Genomic DNA, 23,659 nt, shown 5'->3' on the forward strand with positions numbered 1-23,659 from the left:
CTATGTACGACGCACTATCGATGTCAATGACCTTTGTTCGCACAGTAACGTCAATTTGCGCAGAAGGAAATTGTTCCACAAATTGAGTAATAAATGTAAACAATAGTTGAAGACGAATTGTCTGTTAATTTTTTTAAAATCTTGTCAGAAGGACTGATTTAATCTAACGCCAACTGTTCCTACCTGTGTATGGGAAACTAATAGGAAACTTATGGCGCTTAAAAATAAAAATTTATTCATTTAAAATAGAATAAAAAAACAGATTAATAATTTAAAAAATCATTAAAAAGAATAAAAATATAATTAAAAAAATTAAATATATTTAAAAAAATTCAAACAAATAAATAATTAGATTAAAATTTAAAAAAAAACTAAAAACTACTAGCAGTGCTGACACTGCTGCATGACTTGGTAGAACCCGGAAAAATAAAAGTATCCAAATTACTTACGATAAACATAATGGAGCTCCATATTGTTCATAAGTCATTACCATACGTGGTCTAGAATCTTGCAGAAGTTTCCCTTCGGAAAAAAGTTCAAGGCACTCAATCAAAACGTTTAATTGTATACGAAATTTGACAGGGTTGCCATCTGTGTTCAAACGATATTCCTAAAAAATACAGGATGGAGAGTAAACTCACTACAGTTGATCAACTAAAAATATTCCATCTTTGTGAGTTTGTTTCAAAAATGATACAATTAAAATACATGTTTGTTTTTTATTGTTTTTTTTTTACATATAGAAAAAAAACTGTTTTGGACACAAAACTGTTTTGGTTTTAGACTACATGTGCATAGTCCAAAACCGTGGGCAAACATGTGTTGTTGTATTTAACATTTGAAAAATGTGTAGCGATAAAAAAATAATTAGAGTGGGTTAAATTGTGGTGATAAAGGTTGAGCGTGTCAATGTAATTTTATGCTTTAAGGCTGCGAACTTACACCTTATAAGTTCTTTGATAGCGCCACTTATAGAGCTAAATATCGTGCCGTTTGTGGCGTTAAAGGTCGCACCGTTTCCGCCGGGTGAATTTTTCTTAGGTCAAGTGATAGGCTAAACAAACTATAAAAATGAAAAGAAAATCAAAGGTTCCGCCGGGGAACTTTACGATCGCATCGTCCGAGCCGTTATGGCTTGTCTCGTGCCGTTGAGGGCTGCACCGGCTGCGAAAAGGGGGGGGGGGAATATAAATGGGTGACCACGCCACTCGCTGAACGTGAGAAAATAAAATATGTAATTATATAAATGTAACCTCCTTTCCTTGGGTTATCTCGAAATCAATTACCTCTAATGTTATGTAGAAATCAGATCCCTGGGAGCGCTACCTTGGAGGCATACGAACTAATTACCTGTCGTGTGACTAGATACTGACATATAAAATAAAATAAACACAAATAGAAAAACAATAGATTTATTGTGACTTACATTTGAGTTGTACAACAGGGCTCACTTCAATTGACGGCAAATGATAACCAAGTCTCTACAATGACTGCATAATAATTTGAATCGCAATGCCTGAATGGCAATATAATTCTCTCTTAACAATCTTCCAAAAAGCACTTTTACCACACTATCAAACATAGTCCTCGTCCTGCGCTCTAAGAGCCGACCCACAATTGGCCTATGTCCTGAGGCGGGCCAAACCCTCCTTTCAATAATCTGTCTTAAATATTTTTGATGATTTAAACGTTCACACACTTTTATATCTTAGACTTCCTGCGAAAACATTGTATTTTGTAGTTTTTTTATTACCACTCTTCTCGGCGAAATTCAAAACTGGATAGCGCCGTTCTTTGTCTGAGGCTAAAATGCAATTCTTCTTTTTGCTGATTAAGAACTTTTCTTTGTTTGAAACTAGATTTAAACTTAATTAGAGGAAGTCGGAATTATCTTTAGAAAGAAGGAACTTTATTTTTGTATTTTAAATATATCATATTTTACTTACGGTACATATTACCCTTCCCATCATTTAATGACGTCCCGTCATTAGGACTTGCTTGCCCTTAGGCTTTCAAAATGTTCGCAATTTATTAACTATTTATTCTACAAAAGATCGGTTTATACTGTATTATTTAAATTTTAATTTTGGCTCAATCAGGAGTGCTATAAAATTTTCTCTATTGCCTTTTCTTATTTTAGTATATATCTCGTTCTAAAGTTCACCTACTGGACTAAGATTATCTATGGTTCTAGCCTATTTACTATACTAAGGTTTTTTTTCCACATCTAACACTGATTAATTTTACATTTCTAACAAGGTTAGGGATATTCTACCTTTACATAAGATTATTTTTTGAGAATTTACCTTTTACAAGTTTTTTTATTATTTTGATGACTATAGGGCCCACTGCTATCTATCTACTCTATATTAAATGAATATCACGACAATGCTACAAATAACTCTATATGACATCCAACACTACACATAAAAACGATTTAAAAATATTGGATTTACCATGTTCACTGGTAACATTAGAACACTTTCACTGGGGATGTTTGCTACGCAACGTTAATGATAGGATATTGGAATTTTTGAGTTATTAAATTTATTAAGAAGTAGCCTAACATATGTAAATTCACACCTATTTCATCACCCTCGAGTCTCTTTAGCGTACTCAATCCTTCTGTTGTAAATTATGGTCCTTCAGTCCTTTCGTCTTGGCAACATTTTTAAAGCACTTACAATATAGTTTCTGCATGGAACAGTTCGAGCATAATTGTGTTCACACGACGAGCTTTCTCTAATTGTCAACTGGGAAATGATACTTCCAACTACAGGTGTGGGAATATGCTATCAGAGTTCATTCTCACCTGTTTTTTGATAGTTCATAGGGTGCCTTATCATTAAGGGGTCGAACACTGGGAGTGCGTTCATTTTCTTCTCAGCATGTCATTTTTGTGATATTTTAAGGCACATAGAGAATGTATTTCTCGTATAAAATTGTTCCTTCGTGCTCTTAGAGATCACGGTTCTCTTGTAAAAGTGTTAGTGAATAGCTTGCGTCTATTAACTTTTGTGGTGATTCCTAGGTTAAGCACGGAGGAATTGAACTTTGGATTTTGAATAGGTCGACATCAAACTATAGTGACTCCTTCAACATATTGTCTTTAACTTGTGGGAGGGGTATATTGTCACAGACGGATTAGTTACTGGGGTTAATTTTTGTTTCTGTAATTCAATGGTTGGTTTCCAGGTCCACTACCGACCGCGCCATTTGTAGCGATAAAAATTTTTTTTTTAGAGTGGGTTAAATTGTGGTGATAAAGGTTGAGCGTGTCAATGTGATTTTATGCTTTAAGGCTGCGAACTTACACCTTATAAGTTCTTCGATAGCGCCGCTTATAGCGCTAAAGATCGTGCCGTTTGTGGCGTTAAAGGTCGCACCGTTTCCACTGGGTAAATTCTTCTTAGGTCAAGTGATAGGCTAAACAAACTATAAAAATGATATGAAAATCAAAGGTTCCGCCGGGGAATTTTACGATCGCAGGTTTCTGTAATTCAATGGTTGGTTTCCAGGTCCACTACCGACCGCACCATTTGTAGCGATAAAAAAAATTTTTAGAGTGGGTTAAATTGTGGTGATAAAGGTTGAGCGTGTCAATGTAATTTTATGCTTTAAGGCTGCGAACTTACACCTTATAAGTTCTTCGATAGCGCCGCTTATAGCGCTAAAGATCGTGCCGTTTGTGGCGTTAAAGGTCGCGCCGTTTCCACCGGGTGAATTTTTCTTAGGTCAAGTGATAGGCTAACAAACTATAAAAATGATAAGAAAATCAAAGGTTCCGCCGGGGAATTTTACAATCGCATCGTCCAAGCCGTTATAGCTTGTCTCGTGCCGTTGAAGGCTGCATCGGCTGCGAAAAGGGAGGGGGGGATAGATAAATGGGTGACCACGCCACTCGCTGAACGCGAGAAAATAAAATATGTAATTATATAAATGTAACCTCCTTTCCTTGGGTTATCTCGAAATCAATTACCTCTAATGTTATGTAGAAATCAGATCCCTGGGAGCGCTACCTTGGAGGCATACGAACTAATTACCTGTCGTGTGACTAGATACAGATATATAAAATAAAATAAACACAAATAAAAAACAATAGATTTATTGTGACTTACATTTGAGGTGTACAACAGGGCTCACTTCAATTGACGGCAAATAATAACCAAGTCTCTACAATGACTGCATAATAATTTCAATCGCAATGCCTGAATGCCAATATAATTCTCTCTTAATAATCTTCCAAAAAGCACTTTTACCACACTCTCAAACATAATCCTCGTCCTGCGCTCTAAGAGCTGACCCACAATTGGCCTAAGTCCTAAGGCGGGCCAAACCCTCCGTCCAATAATCTGTCTTAAATATTTTTGATGATTTAAACGTTCACACACTCTTATAACTTAGATTTCCTGCGAAAACATTGTATTTTGTAGTTTTTTACTACCACTCTCCTCGGCGAAATTCAAAACTGGATAGCGCCGTTCTTTGTCTGAGGCTAAAATGCAATTCTTCTTTTTGCTGATTGAGAACTTTTCTTTCTTTGAAACTAGATTTAAACTTAATTAGAGGAAGTCGGAATTATCTTTAGAAAGAAGGAACTTTATTTTTGTATTTTAAATATATCATATTTTACTCACGGTACAAATGTTTAACAAAATGTTTTGTTTTAATTATTGAATCTGTAACTTTGAAGTTTGAACAAGAACACTTGTCTACCAGAGCTACAAAACTCAACAACAAACAAAATTTCTGCCTTGTTTTTTTTTATTTAGGGCATACAGAAAAATACTGGGAAAAATATCTTCTTATTTTTTTCTAAGTTTAACCATAATTTTGAAGTTTGAACAAGAATATTTGTCTACAAGGGCTACAAAGCTGAATTATTTTAGGGAGGAATGAATAAAAAAATGGGTTTTTTTTAGACGAAATGAGTTACAATAGTTGATTTTATCACACCGCAGTCACCCAATTAATATTAAATTAATAAAAATGGCATTTTCTTCAAATGAAAGTAAAAATTAATATCAAACTCAAAACAAACAGGAAAGGTTGATTTAGGAGGGAACTGCCCCTTTCCTTTTTATATCGCCCACCACTTTATGCTAAAGTTTAAGTGGTACTTCACTGTAGGCTTTTTAAAGTGTAAAAAACATAGCCAGTTGGTGATTGCAAGTGTTTTATTTGCCAATAATTTTTCAAAATACCTGAATCGCGAATTGTTTTGTTTAAGGGTAACATGAATAAATAAACTTGATGCATTCCAAAGAATTTCAGCATATGTTTGGATGAAAGAGAAAGTGGGAAACAGAGAGGAAAGAGTAAGAGAGAGGGACAAGAGATATTCCTTATTTCCCCCTGTGCCACTGGAGGCACCCAACCTCTAATTTTGTAGCCTATATAGTTTTATATCTTGGAGTTACAGTCAAAAATGGGTGAAGTGCAAAGGAGGTGCAGTTTGCAGTTTGACAAGCCAGTGCAGCTTTTAATAGACTAAAAAACTAAAAGTGAGGCTGTTCACACTGATGTCCTTTCTATCCTCCTCTATAGCTCTGAATTTTGGACATTTAAACAGCCTCTAATTGGTGACGAGGTATCTCCAGTTGATAATTAATATCCCGTGGACTTTTATTCTGGACAGCAAGGATCCTCTTTTCTTTCTGCTGTTTAAAAGTCCAAAATTCAGAGCTATAGAGGAGGGTAGAAAGGACATCAGCGTGAACAGCCTCGCTTTTAGTTCCTTAGTCTATTAAAAGCTTCACTGGCTTGTCCAACTGCAAAATGCACCTTCTTTGCCCTGCACCCCTTTTTGACTGTAGGTCCAAGATATTAAAACTCTACTACAATAGATCAAGAGAGAGCTCTAAAAATATACCGAGTCCCCATTTCTTTATTCAGAGACATACAAGCAGAACACTTTGTGTTTCTAAAAAGTTTGTGGAATACTATGGCCTCTTTATAAAAGTATGTACGCCAAATACGACGCATGGTGGAAGAGTGGTATGCTTGGGGAGTGTTGTGGTGGTCCCTTTTTTTTGCCGAACTTTTGGTGCTTCTAAAAATGCTGAGAAAACCTGTATTTCAGAAAGCCTATAATAAATCCAAAATAAAATACATTGATCCTTATCATCTTTGTTGCAGTAACTGTCATACAATGGAGGCACAGACAAAAATACAGGCTTGGACCACTGCAGGGGCGCCCGTAGGAAGAGGGGTGCAACCACCCCCTGGCTGAATGATGCTGCCTTATATTCTTATATATTTTTTTGAGATTCCTATTATAAAACACTGGAAGTGCTGACTAGATGATTAGACCAGGTAAGCCCCCCCCCCCCTAAGATTCAGCTTATGTGCACCCATACCCCTCTACAACAGCAGAGCGGCTGTGGCAAACCAAAAGGTGGTAAGAGACATTTTATAAATTTTACAGGAGACGTGAAAAACGTTTTAAACAAATAACCCAATTTAAAACTAGGAAAATAAGTTGCTGGGAATCATTTCTGAACATGAGCAGACGCAATTTTTCATGCTGAATAACGTGGTGCTTTCAAAAATCCAACTTTCCATTTACTTTTGGCACATTTGTCACTTACCACCTTTTGTCACAAAGAGTATGACCTTTCTTCAAATACTTGATGGTGATCTTGGCGGGTGACCAGGGTTCGTTCGAAATCCCCACTAGCATAGAAAACAGAATATAATTTTTGTTTTGTCCACTACAGTTGTTGGCATAAAATATGAATTCATCTATATCCCTATGCTCGTCAATAAGTGCATGATAAGCTGAACCAACTGCGTCTGCACTTCTTCCGTAAGTTACATCGTGCCAGACAATACAATAGGCTGGAAGAGGAGCCGATCCTGTGGTTCGGCTTTTTGCAGGCACAAACGTTTCGTTGAAACACATCAGGTGGGTCATGAAAAAAGACTCCTTAACAGCAGGCATTATTGGGAGTATTAGAACTTTTTGCATATTGACAGTGAAAACCAAAGTTTTTGGTTCAAAGCTATCCTTCACGTCTCTCTGGAGCTGAATTCGTGCCTTTTCAGCCATTTGCCGATGAAACTGATACTCCTGTTTTTCTAAATCTGTTGTGGAGCCTTTGCTCTCCTTCAACTTAAAAACATTGCAGTACTCACACACGTCTGAATTTGGCATTTTGTTGGACATCTTCATCGCTCTCAACATCTCTCCGTAACTGCACAACGAACAATTCTCTTCTGGGAATCGCTCCCGAAAATCTTCCCAGATATCTTTAACTCAAGTTTCTCTTGATATATACCTAGTATACAGTGCATTGTATCAGCGGTAGTGAGCAGCCCAAGGCTTATAAGAGTCGATGTACATCCTTAAAGACTCTTATATCCACTTCTTTGTGCTGGTTTCCACCCCTTCTTTCTTTTAGAAAGTATGACCAACCGTCTCGAAGAATTCCATCAACAACAACTTCGAGAACCATGGTGTGCTTAAAGCCAAAGGTGGCTAAAAGTATTTTTTGACACACAGGGATCATATCTAGTCCATCATTAGTAGGTAACCTGTACAGAAGTGTTACTTTTCGTTTTTAAAACGTTACGAAAGTTACGTATTAAACGAAAGTTACTTTTCGTCTAAAAGGCACTTTCCTCTGTTCATTTTGCAATCATAGTCTAGTTTTCTTCTTTTCTTCAGACATGAATGAAAGTGACGAAAAAATTCCGGTGTGGACGACCAAAAGGCGCTAAGCGACAACTTGAAAACTTGTTTTACTGGTATCCATGGCAGCCCAAAAGGAGATAAGTGCAGGACCTGCCCGTCGGTGAACTTGACTCCTTTTGGCCTGCAAGACAGCCCAAAAAAGCACATAACGCCTTTTTAATGGATCAGAAAGCTTTGAATATCTCGGGAACGAAAGGAAATACATACATTCTGAATAGATCAATCGATCGAGCGTGTTATGTTTGGTGGGGATAGGGATAAAACTCATTTTTCGAGAACATGTCACTTACCACCTTTTGGTTTGCCACAGCCGAGAGGCAGTATAGGTGCAAAGGGATGTTAAAATCATGGAAGGTAAGCGACAGAAGAAGTAAAAAAGGTATAGTGGCTCCAGGCTAATGGATATGAAACAAACAACAGTCTTTACCACTAACTGAACAACAGAAATTCAATTTTACACTAGTTGGTGAACAGACAATAAGGACAGATAAGACATTACAAACCTCAAAAACCTCAAGAGGTAAGAAAGCATTCAACTGCACTGACTTTGCATCTTCAGAAGTGACTTTCAAGCCTTGACTGGAAAAACAAAACAGAGCACCAGGCTAGAATTGAAAAAAAAAGATCTTAGAAAACATAAAAAAATAGGCTCAGAACTAGAAACTGGCTTTAAGTCCCTAAGGTTAAATGGAGAAGATCGCATTAAAACAAACCATTCGCTCAATATTCTCAATTTTTCTATTGGAGCAGCTCCCTTCTACTCCTCTTTTTATGTGTGGATATTTACATGAATCTTACTAACTTTCATTGAATCTGAATAATGCAGCATTTTTATTGTGACTTCTTAAGGTATACTAACCAAAAAAGGGTATTTCATTGACAAGAGTCTAAGGATTCTTGACACTAAGAGCAAATAAGTGAATTGAAGAGCCAAGAAGTAAGTTGTATATTACAGAAATCCTTCCATCATTCTTATTTTACACATGGTAATTCATATTCTATCTATCTGGATGACAGTCAACTCTTTCTGGCTTCTCTTTAATCTGCATAGGTAGTAAATTATCAATTACACTTGACGCAGATGACAAGAAGTTTCATACCAATTTCTTATTTACAAACATTCCTACAAAATATTATATATTCATAAAATGTATGGTAGTTGTTGTTTGGGTACTGGGAGATAACTAATAAAATTGCATTATATTTTGTTTTTCATTATGTTTGTTAAATGGCATAACTATTTTTTCCTTTTTTCTTTTGTTTCTCCTGTTTTTCTGAGCCTTATTATGTTTTGTTATGTTTTCCTTTACTATCAATGGTATCAGAAATCTATAACTACTGCTATAATTATTATTATAGTTTATATTAGATGGGTGAGTGTGCTGTAAATAGGTTAGATAACTTTATTTTGTGTATTTATAGGCTTCTTTGACAAGCTTCTAAAGCCATGTTGCTTTTGTTGTAACTTATTTTGTCAATAAATTTAATTCAAACAACATGGTCTTAACAATAGTTGTAAGTTGGTCAGCCAGACACTCTTCTGCCTCTTAAAGGAGGCATCAAACATGCATCAGTTTCTAGTTCCAATAGTGATAAATATAAAGGAAAACAAAAAATTGTTTAGGGAAATTCCAACTACAAAGTTGCAAAATTTCATTTCCATGCAACATAGTCTTATGGGGGCAAATATTGGTTAAAATCTGCTTTGGAAAACATAATACAGTATAGATTTTGATCTCTAAGAAAAGTCCCTAGATTCAGCTGATTTACTCAACTGATTCCTTTCCTCAGTAGAGCCCAATTATCTCTTTCTAGACATTCTTGATTAATTAATGATTCTCATTATCCTTGTTGTTTTGTCCCTGTTCTCCTTAGACATGGAAAAAAAAATTATGAACATGAAAAATGTAGCACCTGTTAACATGGTATTCTGAAAAAAAAGCTAATTAAAGCCACTCTTAATAATCTTTCCAATTTGTTTCTTTGGTTGTTAATGAAATTACTTTTGCAGATTAAATTTCCCATTGTTAGTAAATCTTGTTACATATTTTATATCACATATATTTTATATATTTAATAATTATAATTGCTAGAAATTAGGTTTCATTACCTCTGTAGAAAAAGAAGGTAACAAGCAAAACTGGGTTCTGGCCCATCACACTTGACCCCATTTTCTCCAAATACTAAGAAAACAACTTAGCTGAAAGATTGAAAGAAAATATAATCTCAAACAGAGCCATTCAAAGGGTAGAGTAGGATAACCGGGTAGTAGCTTCAGGCACCATAGCTGGAGGGGATGACCAGGGGGTTGCCCCTTTTGATTAAATTTGTCACTTTGATTTGACTTTTTTTGCTTATATTTGAGTCAAGAGGGAGTACTGTAATAAATTTTCCTTGGGCAGGTACCATTATCCCTAGGAATGGCTCTGATTCTAAACATTGACCTTAGGCAATTAGGAAATTTACAATCTATGTCCACCACCAGCTATCTTGTCCCCCTTAGCAATGCAATACAGAATAATGTTAAAAAAAGCTAATATCTGACTGAATCTTAAGACAGTTGATTTACACAAAGCTTTTGACTTAACTATATACAATAAATTAGTAAAAAAACTTTAAAATAAATTTCAAGTTGACCCCTAATTGATCATAACATTTACATCTATCCTTTACAAGAGAACAATTATTTAAGCATTTGAATGTTATTCTAATCCTCTCTCAATTTAAAATTGTTAGCAAAAAGGAACTGTGTTCGAAATTCTTAAAGTGACACACTGATTTTCATTAGAAAATGTTGCCAGATATCCTGAAAACTGCCTTAAAACAATTACAAATGCTTACTTATCTTATTCCCAATAGAAAATTGCTTTAGTTTCAGACTTCGTTGTGTTAACACCAAATTTTTTTCGGATATAACCCTGCTAAAGCTGTGATTTTCCCCTGTGGACTTCCAGTTTGGATTTATTTACATAATCAGATTATCGTTTTGCTGGCTATATCAAATTCCCTTGGGAAAGTACATTTTCATTGTCTGTCTTTAGAGTTTAAGCACCTGTCTTTAGACTCATTACTTCACTAACAAAAACTTAATTAATTCAACGACCTTCAAAATTATAAAGGTTCACATTTAAGATCAAATTGGATCAAATTGGACATACGATATTCGTAAGCAATTACGGTGAGAGTGAGGCGGGGAAAGAAAAGTAAGCATAAGAGGGGTGGAGGGTTGTTAGTAAGAGCCGTGGCACCCGCTGGGCTTGCCCCTTAAATTGCGGGGACAAGGTAGACAGCCTCCAACACTTCACTTACTTCTCTCGCATTGAAACCACCAGAAAAATATCATTCAGCACTCGGGCGGTGAAGTTGTTTTCCAGGAAAGATTATACTTTCACATTGCGCATAAGGATTAATTGTTTGGATATTGACCTATCTATATCTATGGACTATTTTTGACCTTGAATTGGCATTGCAGTTATTATTGCTGTAATGTGAGCAAGATGTTTGTGGAATATGCATATTTGCCTGTTCTGAATTTTCTCCAATCAAATTTTTGTGAAGGAATTGATGACGTGACGATAATTAATCATGCACTGGAATTTTTTTATGATAAACTTATTAAAGACGCCAAAGCGGAGTTTTGGGGATCAGCAAATCCGAATAAATTTATTCCAAAACGGCAGGGTGACCTAGCTTTGCGTAGAAATTTGAAATATATTTTGAACTTTTTGTGTTAATATGATTCTGGCAATTCCCTGCTCCCAATATTTTTCATTTTGTCACCTACTGAAGTGCCGGTTATCCCCGCAGTAGCTTACTCCAGGCTAGTCAGCAAGGTTAGCTCTCTAGACCAAGCCCTTAAATAGATAAACGAAAAAGTGACATCTTATGATCTGAATTTTCCCTCCTTGCCCAGTGCCTCGTTTAAGCCAAATGTAAACACATCCACTACTACTGTAGTAATCTCTGGAATTTCTCCCGAGCTTAACAATCCTGTGAAACGTCGCGATGCCATTGATCAAATCAAGGTACACCAAACCATTCATTCTTCTTCTTCTTCTTCTTTTTAACAGCAGGCGGGCTTTTCAGTAAAACTATTTAGCCCTTTTCCTTCTGCTTCACTCTGTGGGCTACAGAGCTACTGGCTTGATTGCCTCATATTTATTAGATATATTCAGATATCTTTCAGCAGATCTTTCGACTCTAGGAGTTCAAATATAAGATGATAGATGTCGATTTCTATGCTCTGTGTGCAGGTATAGTTGGCTAGGCTCTTGACTGATAGTGGGATTTTGTGGTGTTTAAAGTATTTTAACAGTTTACAAAGCAAGGTATGTTGTGCAGACGTCAGCATATTACATTCAAATAGGCAATGGTCAATTGTTTCATTATTCATATTACAATGCCTGCAAAGAGGGGGGGAATTGAACCACTTGAATTAGAAATCTTATATGAGAATGCAAGGAAATTTAGTCCATTTGTTCCAGAACGAATTATATGATAAATTTTAGAAAGATACTTATTGGGAAAGGGGGAAAGGATAGGATTAATCTTATTAAAATTAATATCTGATAGCCTCCATCGGTAAATATCTCTAATTGGGATTGGTCTCCCACTTGGCTGGTCAATATTTATAGCATTTTTTGCTATTTCATCAACCTGATGATTACCACTTATGCCAGAGTGGCTAGGAATGTACTGGAAGTAAGTGTTTATGCCACTTGAAGCAAGATTATCAATAATACTGAGACAATGATAAGTGTCAATGTCCAACTTATATTGAGGAGCTGAGGCCAGCAACTCAAGGCTTGATAAAGAGTTGGAATAGATGATAATATTATTCAATTTTTCAATCAAAGATTGGTTTTGCTTAAGGTGTTCTAATGCCATGATTATGGCATTTAACTCAGCAGACATTATAGATAAATTATTAAATAATCTCTCGCCCATTGCAATTTTCAGGTGAGGAAGGAAAACACCACTTGCAACCCTCTCATTCACTCCTGACCCATCAACAAATACTTGGAAGTGATTTTTATAGGTAATTGTATTAAGTTCTGCAAATTTTTTCTGAACAAAAGCAATGGGGGTTAAATCTTTATTCCATTTTGAAAATTCAGTATTTATTATGGGAAATGACCAATCCCATGGAGGGGATTGGGGAAAGTAGGTGCAATAGACTTTGCTGGTACAGGGAACTTCTTTTGAATATTGGCATACTCATCTGCAATACCTCTATACATGGCTGGATTTCTTAACCAATTATGTAATGTGTGTGAGCTATTTGATTCAATTTTTGTAAGATGTTTTATCAAGAAAAAGCTACGTCTATCTTTTATTGTTGTTAATCCACTCTCCATAAGCAGAAACTTGGTGCTTGTGGGTTTCCTAAGACCAAATATGAGACGTATTATATCATTTTGTGTTGTTTCAATTTTTTGCATCTGGGTCTTTGCACATGCACCATATACAATGAGCCCATAATCAATATGGGGTCTTATATGTGATTTATAAAACTGGAGTAAGGTTTTCTCCTTACAACCCCAGGGTGTGGAAAGAAGTCTTTTTAGTATATTTGCTTTTCTATAACATTTTTTTATTGTGTTTGAAATGTGGAGGTGGAAATTAAGTTTTTGGTCAAGCATGAGACCTAGGTAATTAATATTATTATCTTCTGGAATAGTTGTCAAGGAGGCACACTTGTGCCTCTATAAAGAGGCGACCCACCACAATGTTAAGCGATTTCAGGTCCTAGAGGTCGCAGAGAGACGGCGGTAATCGCATTTTGTAGCCCAAGCTCAAACTAAGAAACTTGCAAAATTTCATCCTCCTCCGACTTTATCTTCGTGGGGTAAACTGGGCCGGAAGTTTTGACCCTCCAACAACAGCCCCCCTTTGACGTGGTGCGATTGGGCTGAAATTTAGAGGTTAGGTATTCCTAGGGCCCGGGAGCTTATCCTCGAAATTTTAGCTCAATCCAATCACTCCTTCCCTGTTTTCAAAAAACCAAATATAGCCACTTAAACTTCATCATTTCTTTTTTTTTTCTTAGCCACGCCTACAGGCCACAGTTGGCAACGGATCCGGTTGAATGAGGACTCATTCGAAGCAGAATTCGACCTGTTAGGGCCTTTTGATATTTTCAGACCGAAAAAATTATCCCCGAATTTACATTTACGAAAAACCTTGTTTTCCTATATTAGCCCATGTTAATTTTTCCCACCACAACCCCCCTTTAACGTTGTCTGATCGGGCTGAAATTTAGAGGATAAGCTTTCCTAGGGCCTGGGAGCTTATCCTCTAAATATCAGCTCAATCTGATCACTCCTTCCCTGTTTTCCAAAAACCAAATATCAAGTTTTGCTTGCGTCAAAAAGATTCATCACCTCACTAAAAAACAATTTAAATTATGTCTCTTTAGTGTAGCGGTGAGACTTTTGGCTATCAGGCGGAAAACCCGAGTTCGATTTACCGTTAGATCAAATTTTTTATATACTGAATTTAAATTAAAAAAAAAATCAGTTTCTTTTTTAAATTATTTGAAAAAAATTATGTTTTCTAAAGAGTTAAAGAGGCTGAGTTACAAGGTCGACCCTTAAAACACCCTGTCGAGACAGAAAAGAATAATACACAATCATCTAACAGTTAGTCAAGCAATAATAAGTAATAAACTGTACAAAAACGTGCAGAAATTATTTGAAAAAAACTACGTTTTCTAAAGAGTTAAAGAGGCTGAGTTACAAGGTCGAACCTTAAAACGTACAGGGATTAGGAGGCACAGTTGGGGGGCTGCCGCCCCCAAACCCCGCTTTCGCAGCCTTTAAATAAAAAAAAAGTTTTTTAAACTGAAAGTAAGGAGCGACATTAAATCTTAAAACGAACAGAAATTATTCCGTATATGAAAGAGGCTGTGCCCTCCTCAACGCCTCGCTCTTTACGCTAAAGTTTTTATTGTTTAAAAAAAGAGTTGTGAGAAAGTCAAACTTTAGCGTAAAGAGCGAGGCGTTGAGGAGGGCACAGCCTCTTTCATATACGGAATAATTTCTGTTCGTTTTAAGATTTAATGTCGCTCCTTACTTTCAGTTTAAAAAACTTTTTTTATTTAAAGGCTGCGAAAGCGGGAGTTTGGGGCGGCGGCCCTCAACTGTGCCTCCTAATCCCTGTACGTTTTAAGGTTCGACCTTGTAACTCAGCCTCTTTAACTCTTTAGAAAACGTAGTTTTTTTCAAATAATTTTATTTAGAGTTAGTTTTGCATTAACATGGTTTCGCTTCCTGTGAAATTGGATTATTTTTGACTTGGTGGGTGCAATGGGTAAATCTGAATGTTGAGAGAATTTTTCAAACTGGAAAAGTGACTTTTGCACATTTGACTGTGCTATCTGAAAGGTGTTGCCAGATGATCATACCACCAGATCATCAGCATATTGTAGATTCATGTGGGGTAGGTTCATGTCCCAAAGATATAGGGCAAATAGGAGGCAACTGAGGACTGCTCCCTGAGGTAGGCCTTTGGATATTGTCTTTTGGGGTGAAGAGGCTGAACAAACACAAACAATGAAACTTCGCACTTCTATGAAGGATTTAATAAAGGATACTAGCTTGGGAGGTACTCCAAGGTTTGCAAGTTTATTTAAAAGGATTTGGTGGTTCACATTGTCATATGCTCCTTCAAAATCAAGGAAAGCTGCCAATAGGATATTATTTTTTGATAAAGATTCATTAAATTAATTTTTTATGAAAATGAAAGAATCTGTTTAGGAGTGGTATTTCCTGAATCCAGTTTGAGTGTGTGGGATCATGTTATTTTTCTCAACAAACCAGAGGAGTCTGTGATAAATCATTTTCTCCATTATTTTCCCCGTCACAGGTGTAATCATTATGGGCCTATAAGACTAAGGGTTATCTTTTGGTTTATTTTTCTTTAGGATTGGTAGGAGGGACGAACATGTCCATATATTGGGGAACCTAGACGATGCCCAAGCGTGATTATAACAATTTAGCAGTTCTTGTTTGTATGAAGGTGTGAGAGTCTTTATCCATGTAGGGTGTATATTGTCATAGCTGCTGCTAGTTTTGGACCTAATATGATCTATTGCATTATTCAATTCCTGGATTGAAAATGGATTAGTTATGTACTCGGATCCTGGGCGTGGTTGGTAACTAGGGTTCATAGGAATTGTGGACAGATTGCTTTGATTGTTTGATGTTAGCTTATTAACAAAAAGAGTTGCAAATAGTTTAGACTTTTCAATATCATTGTCATAATGTGTATTATTATGTATAAGCTCATACAGGAGTGTGTTTGTAGAAGTCTTTTTCCCACATATGTGGCTTATGACTTTATGTATAATTTGCTCATGCGTTTCTCTGGAGAGATTATTTGCAAAATTATTCCAGTATTTATATTTAGCATCTATTATAGTCCTTTTTAGATTAGATTCTGCTTGTAATTTTTTTAAATATGTAGTATGTGTTGGTTTTTTTATGAATTCTGTCCTAGCTGCCTTTTTTATCTTACATTTATTTAGGCACTCATTTGTCCACCTTGCTTTAGGAATTTGTTTAGGGAATGTTTTCTTAGGTGTTGTCCTGGGGATAGCATGCTTAGCTGTATTTATTAGTAAAGATGTCAAGGCTTCAGCATGTTTGTCAACTGTTGTGTTAGAAAGGCATGAACTTTGGGTGAAACTTGTAATTTCATCATTTAGCTTATTTTGGAACATAGACCAATTTGCTTTAGTGTTGATATATTTGGAGGTATGAGATGAAGTTTCAGCATGTTCATTTAGGGAGCAAACTATAGCAAAGTGGTCTGTACACAGACTATCAATTTTATTTATGTAAATTTTGTTCAAAAAATTTAAAGACACAATTTGTAGGTCAATTGTGGAGAATTTGGCACTTTTGGGGTTAAAATATGTATTTAGGTTTGGAGGGGTAGCAACAGCTAATTCATTATTATTTGAAGTCATATGCTCAATAAATTTACCAGCTTTATTTGCTGGTTTATTCCCCCACAAAAGGCTGTGGGCATTGAAATCACCACAAATAATGATGTTTTTTAACATATTAGAATTATTTATATAATTAACGAAATCCTTGGCATCTGAAGTTTGGCCATTAGGGTTATAAAAGCTTATTATGTAGGTTTTTAAATTATTCAGCCAAACACTTATACCAATTACATCAACATCATTTTCAAAATCTGGAAAATTGATGCCACAAAATTTTATATTATTATTAACTAATAAAGCTACACCACCTCCTTTTCTCTCTGAAGATCTATCCTTTCTCAGGATAGTGTATCCCAGAGACTTAATTTGTTGATTTTGGGTTAAATGAGTTTCCTGGAGGCAAGCAATATTAATGGAATTATTATTCATAAATGATATTAGTTCGTTTAGCTTATTTTCTGTCAGTGATCTTACATTCCATTGGAGTATTGATAAATGTTGTGTTGTTGATTTATTCATCATATCACTATGTATCAATGTTCAGCTATGTTCAAAAGTAAAGCAAGATCTTTTTTTTGCTTAAATTAGTATACCATCTGGGATGTAGATTTTGGCCAATTCTGCAATAATTTTTGGTTTCTTTAGTTGATAAATGTTCTTGGCATTAACTGCATAACAGTTTAAAATTGATAAGTATATATTTGGGGATTGCATTTTTGGTAGTGCATCCTGTTTGTTGGTTAAGGGATTGATTCCTGGTAGTGTTTCTGGTTTGTTTCTTCTTGGGAGGGAGGGCCAGGCTGGCCTCATCTCACCGGAAAACAAGGCTTGCTGGCTTGGTTATTCCTTCAGATAGGGATTTGAGCTAGGGGGCTTAGAAGATGTTGTTTTATATGGGGTGCTTGATGCATTTGGGGCATTTGACTTGTGGGTTTTGGTTGGTTTCATTACAGGCTTTATTTGGTATTGTTGGGCAGCATTTGCTTCCATTGCTGCAAAGGGGTATGGGATGGCCTTCTCTGTTGATATTTGGAGTGTTAGAGCTCTTTTCTTGTATGCAGGGCATAATGATTTATTTGTAGATTCATGTGGACCTTTGCAATTGATCCATGTAGGCTGGGTGTTTTTGCAAGTTGTCAGCTCTTTAGGATGGAAAGATTTACAATTACTACACTCTTGGAGAATTTCATTGCATTTGTTTGTCGTGTGTCCCAGTTTGAAACACTTCTGACACTGAATAGGCTTAGGTTTGTATTCCTTGTGTGGATTGATTTGCCCAAATAGGAATAATTTTTCTGGGATATCAATTTTATCCTTTAGTGTGAATAAGAAGGATCTACTAGTTTTTAGGCCAGTAGAGTTAGGTTTTCCAAGTTGGGTAACATCCTCAACTGGGATTGTGTTTCCAGCCCTATCTGAGAGGCCTTCTTATAACTCCTGAGTAGATATCTCTGGGGGAACATTGTAAACTACAATTTTTGTTGGTGATTGTTTTGGGTTCCAATTAGATGCAATAATTGGGATATTCAGAAGGGATTTAAGGTTAATTATTGTATCTGCTGATTTTTGATCTTCTACAGCTATAAGCAGAGATCCATCACGGTTAATGTTAAGAGAGAACATTGATTTTAGCAATTTAAAAATTGCAACTCTTATTGCAGTGATCATTTTTATTTCAAAGGGGGTAGTGGGTATCATTTTAAGGTAAATTCGTAAGTTTTTGGAGGGAGGATATTGGGCAGGGAGAGGGGAAATGCTTTTAATTGGGGAGATTTTTTTCCTTTTTTTAGAGCTTCTAGATAGGACCTCTTGAAACCCATTATCATCATTTATGGTTGCATTAGGACCTACAGTTATCATTGTCCTATTCTCCGAATCGGAGTCATCATTAGAACTTTCAGATAATGTGCTTGACCAGCCAGGATGGGTATCTTTCACTATAGAATTTGATTTGGGATCTGGGGGGACGTTTTTTTGGAGGACTTCTGAACATTGCCTATTGGAAAAAGCTTTAAGTACAAATATAAAACTAAAATAAGAAGGGAAAATACATGATATCAAACCGTCTGCACTATACTATGGGAAGGATAAACACCACAGTATAGCCCTGAGGATGACTTGAGCAGGATAGGTTTGGCACAACTACTGATTAGAAGCAATAATAATCAAGAAAATATATTTCGATTTTCTTGTACGGTTGCTGTTGCTGTTGCTGTTGCTGTCATTCTATCAAGCCGTCGGGCAATAAGCATTTAGTGCAGATTGACCCAGTTGCTGCAAAGGACTTTAGTGATGCGGTACCTAATGTTCTGAAGTGCGATGCAAAACTTCAAGAGCGAAAACTCGTTGCAATAGTTAAAGGCATACCGCTAGCTTATGACATCAGTTTGTTCGTGGGGCGTGAAGGAGTAGTAGACGCTAAGCGCATCGGGCAGTCCTTAACTGTTAAGGTCAACTTTCAAATGCACTTCGTCTCGGACTTAAGGTAGAAAATGAATTTTTCCGAGTTTTTGAGTACCTTCGTCCTCCTCGTTTCTGTTATATGTGTGACTCCCCTGATCATGTGTAGGCAAATTGCACAAGACTTCCCCGCTGTTCCCGCTGCAGCGGTATGCATTTATTGACAAAAGATGCTCCATGCTTGGCTGAACCGAAATGTGCGCTTTGCGGTGAAGGCCATGTTGCAGTCAGTCTAAAGTGCCGCATAATCCGCAGTGCCATAGCTAAGCGTGCCTTGAACAAGAAATGACTGGAACAGTAACGTTTTCTGTGTGTTCTTTCAACATAAATGGCACCAAAGACAAAGATTATTCAGTAACTCAGAAAATGAACGATTTTGACATTGTGTTGCTACAGGAACATCTTTTGCAGGCTGTATCAGCTCACTAAACAGAAGTGATGAACATGTAGCTTATTCAACCAGTGCCAGACATACGAGGTGCAGACCTTCCGGAGGACTTGCATTTATTATGAATAATAGATTTTTGTGCTTCTCTCCCCAGTGCATACACTCTTACGATAATTTTAATGCCCTTTCAATTGCAGATCTAGTAATTATCAATACTTACCTGCCTCATGTTACAAAAACAGTTCTGTCACACAATACATTCACAAAAATTGTATCATCTCTGAAGAATTTCCTTCGGAGTATTGAAAGTCATAGCTATGAGTGGATCATAGTTGGGATACCTAAGTTGTAACATAAATAGAGAGCCAACTCGGTCTGATCTTGTGCTTTAGTCTTTGCCAGATGGATATCAGATAGTAGCTAAGAGTGCAGATTTTTCGTATATTCATAATAGTGGATGTGTGTCTGAGTGTCGAGTGTCGAGGTTCATGAAGAAGAAAGAGATTATGATCACCTCCCCCTCTCTTTCACCATCTCTGTTTCGCATTCTTCTGGCCTGAATCAGTGTGAATCTTCTGTACGGGGCACGAAATGGTATGATAAGCGTGAATGGAATAAAGCAAACTGGAAATTTTATATCTGTACTTTGGCAACTCTGCTCTCATCTGTGAAAGTTCCTTACCATTTACTTTGAACCAGTGTCCTCTAGCCTAATGCTCCATTACAACTCAATTTTTACTATTCTCAGATTGTTGCCTGCCTTAAACAAGCCGAGGCCATAGCTGTCCCTGTTTCGCGTATTCGTTCGAAAACTAGAAGTTCTTTATGGAAAGAGGACCCCCAGTTAAAAATTGTTAAAAATCGGGCAAAAATGTGGCTTTGGATATGGAATGCATGTGGCCACCCCACTTCGGGTCATGTATTTAATATTAAAAGAAAAATTAAGTCTGAATTCAAATCTTACTTGCGAAGCGTCCGATATAAGGGTAAGGAATTTCTGAAAAGTCCTCGGCAATGGAGTGAAGTGGTTAATTCTAGTAAGCTAAACCCGACTGTTTCGTCCAGTTTAATTCCTGGTGAATCATGGGTTAGTCATTACTCGACAATTTTCAGTACAGTAAATTATGCAGTCTATTCCAGGTTTTGTAGATTGCTTGATTCAGTTATTCCGCGTAAACTACGCCAGATATTATCCCTATTAGTGCTGAGTCTGTTGTGAAAAGCATTAAAAAACTAAAAATCTAAGTCTGTTGATTTGGATGGAATTTGTGTTGAACATTTAAGAATCGATTCTCCCGAGTTGATTAGTCATCTGCAACTACTTTTTCAGATGTGTGTTAGTAGCTCACTAATGCATGATTCTTTTCTGTGTGATTCTTTTATCTCTGTTCTGAAGTGAGGGAAGGATCCAATCAATTGTGGATCTTACTATCCCGTCACTGTAGCATGTAATTTAAGCAAACTATTTGAGTATATATTGCTCTCATTTATTCAAGATAAGGTTGATTATGATGCAAATAAGTTCAGTTTTAAGTCGCGTATTAGATGCCATTATGCCCACTGTATACTTGTAAAGGTGTTACAAGAAGCACATCGTTTAAAAACGGAAGTTCATTTTTGTGCGTTAGACCTATCTAAAGCTTTCAATACTGTTTGTCACTTTCAGGCATGGTTTTCTCTGGCACGTTTGGGTATGAATAGTTCAATTATTTGTGTACTTAGGTTTTGGTACCAGAATTCATTTATTCAGTTGAGGCAGGGTTCCCGGGCCTTTGGCCAAATCCCAGTTAGATCTGGGGTCCGTCAGGGTGGTGTGCTTTCACCTCATATTTTTAAAGCTTGTTTATTGAATGTTCTTAATATGATACCGCTTTCTTACTCTTCAGGGTTGTCAAACGTCTCCTATATTGCATATGCGGATGATCTTCTGCTTGTTAGCAGGTCAAAGTTTGCATTAATGAAGTCTGTGCTACTAGTATCGCGGCTGTATGGGGAAATCAGATTAAGCCTCAACACTGATAAATGCAAATATTTAGTGTTTAATTCAAAATCTTCAGCAACACAGCGTCATTGCAGCGTATTTTCTGTAAAAAGTGTTGAATCTTTCTGATGGCTTGGGATCAATATTTACAAATCCCTTACGTTATTTCGTTTCCAGACATTGAGCGATATTAAAGAGAAGCTGAAACTGGGGTACGCCAAAATTGTCCCCAACAGGGGAAGATATAACAGAAAAGCATTGGCTAAATTGTACTCGAACTTTTGTGACCATGCGGTTTTGTTCCCAGCTGGCCTTCACATCCTGTTTCGGCCAGGGGATATTAGCAATATTAGAATTATGTATTTCAGATATTGCAAATTTATTGTATCTGCCTCGCAGATACAGTAATAGAAAGATGATGCGGATTTTTGGCGCTCCGGATATTGTACATTGTTTTGACAGACAAAGTAGCCGTCTTCAATAGAACATTTATGCTACTTTGGGTGTTAACCACCCACTTATCCGGGTAGCCACAGTGCATTGAGTGGAATAGTTATTTATTGTGTTGTTGTTAAATGTATCTTTGTGGGTTTTTTTTTTCTCTTTTCTTGTATTACTCCACTTCATTTTCTGTATAGTGGGTCACAAATAAATTATTATTATTATTTTACCTCTCCCCCTCCATGATGAATAAATGCTTATTCTGCTCTATACATAAAGCTATATTTTTCTATAGCTTGGCTCTTTTCTCTTTTATTGTTTTACCCTGAATGCTAATTAATCAGCACAAAAAAAGAATTATGCTATCCTAAAAAAAATAGCATTTATAGTGGACTGTTTATAGTGGTTAACCCCTTTTAGAGGAAACAAGCAAATAAAATACAGGGCTGGATCTAGGGGGGAGGGAGGAGGTGCATCAGGTGGCAAAACAAGCTAAAATTGTAATATTTATGGGCGAAAGTGTAATATTTACAGCATTGATGGTACAACAGGAGGCAGCAAAGTCCAAGTTTGCCCCCTCCTCTCTACAAAAACCTAACTCTGGCTCTGATAAAATAAAAGTAGTATCATTAGAACCCTTACTGTATGCTCTTTCTAAATATTGTACTTGGTTTCTGATAATGCACCCGCCCTTTTTCTAATTTGAACATAAAAAATAGGCTTAATAAAAAATTTATTGCATATATACAATTCAGGGTATATATTTCAACATTAGGAAGGGGGTGTGTAGAGGTCATTTTCACTGCAAATGAACCTTATGTTTCAATTCAATATGAAAATCTCATTCTAAATTTATGTCAATTTCTTAGCTATCTAATTAATGAGCTAATTAAACAATTTACCCAAGATTATAGGCTAGGCTAGTCAGTCAATTTCAACTAGCATAGTTGCTCAACTATCTAAACCTATTGGCTATTCATTATTTCCAAGATAAGAAGCATGTTGTCTGTGTTTAAGAAAGATACATTTTAATAGAGATATCTTGTCAAGATTAGGCACTGTCTGAGTACTGGAGGTCTTACCCTATCTGAATTCTAGGCCTACTCTAGGTAACCTTGACCTTGTTCTTTTAAATTGCATTTAATCTTTTTCTTTTATAGCTTCTTTTAAAATACTACACAGTAAAATTCTAGTTTAGCTACTTCTTGCTATCTTGGAAAGGGGTTAGGTTAGGAAAAACAAAACTTTCAGCAATGAATACAGGGTCAAAAACATACTCTGGGAAGGTATTGTCAAGCTTCTATGATAATTATTATCATTATTAATCAGAAATGGAATAAGCCAAAGGCTTGTCTCATACAGCACAAATTACATAGCATGAGCAACACTTATAAACAATGAAAACAAAAACTATAAACTTCCTAATAAAACAAAAACGAAGATACCCTACAATAATTATACACTTCACAGTCCTAGGTACTGCCTTTCATAAAAAGAGGTCTCAACTAATGCTGTTTTGAAAGCTGCAACATCATTCACCAGAACTACTTGGTTGGGCAATGTGTTCCACAATTTTACTGAACAATTTACAAAGGAACTCTGTTGAACTTTCCTTGATACCCTTGGCTGGTACAATTTTAAAGAGTTCTGCTGCATAAATGGATAATAACCAAACTCAAAGAAATCTTCCAAAGACACATGGTCAATAACCTTTATGATGCAGAAAGTGTTGACAAGGTC

General features: G+C 36.3%; 1 protein-coding gene across 2 annotated transcripts in view; it reads right to left on the reverse strand.

Annotated features, from left to right (window-relative positions):
* Positions 1–23,659, reverse strand: part of Rad1 (Radiation insensitive 1) — a 52,528-nt gene that overhangs the window by 25,599 nt on the left and 3,270 nt on the right. For both annotated transcript variants that reach the window (XM_089086496.1, XM_089086495.1), the window contains exons 2-3: positions 8,200–8,301; positions 450–610 (exon numbers count right to left, since the gene is read on the reverse strand). In XM_089086496.1, coding sequence (XP_088942622.1) covers positions 450–610; positions 8,200–8,301 — 263 coding nt within the window. The remainder of the gene's footprint in view (positions 1–449; positions 611–8,199; positions 8,302–23,659) is intronic.

Source organism: Artemia sp. Qi Xiang Cuo, chromosome 3 (genome assembly GCF_049724085.1).
Source record: "Artemia sp. Qi Xiang Cuo chromosome 3, ASM4972408v1, whole genome shotgun sequence".
Taxonomy (NCBI): domain Eukaryota; kingdom Metazoa; phylum Arthropoda; class Branchiopoda; order Anostraca; family Artemiidae; genus Artemia; species Artemia sp. Qi Xiang Cuo.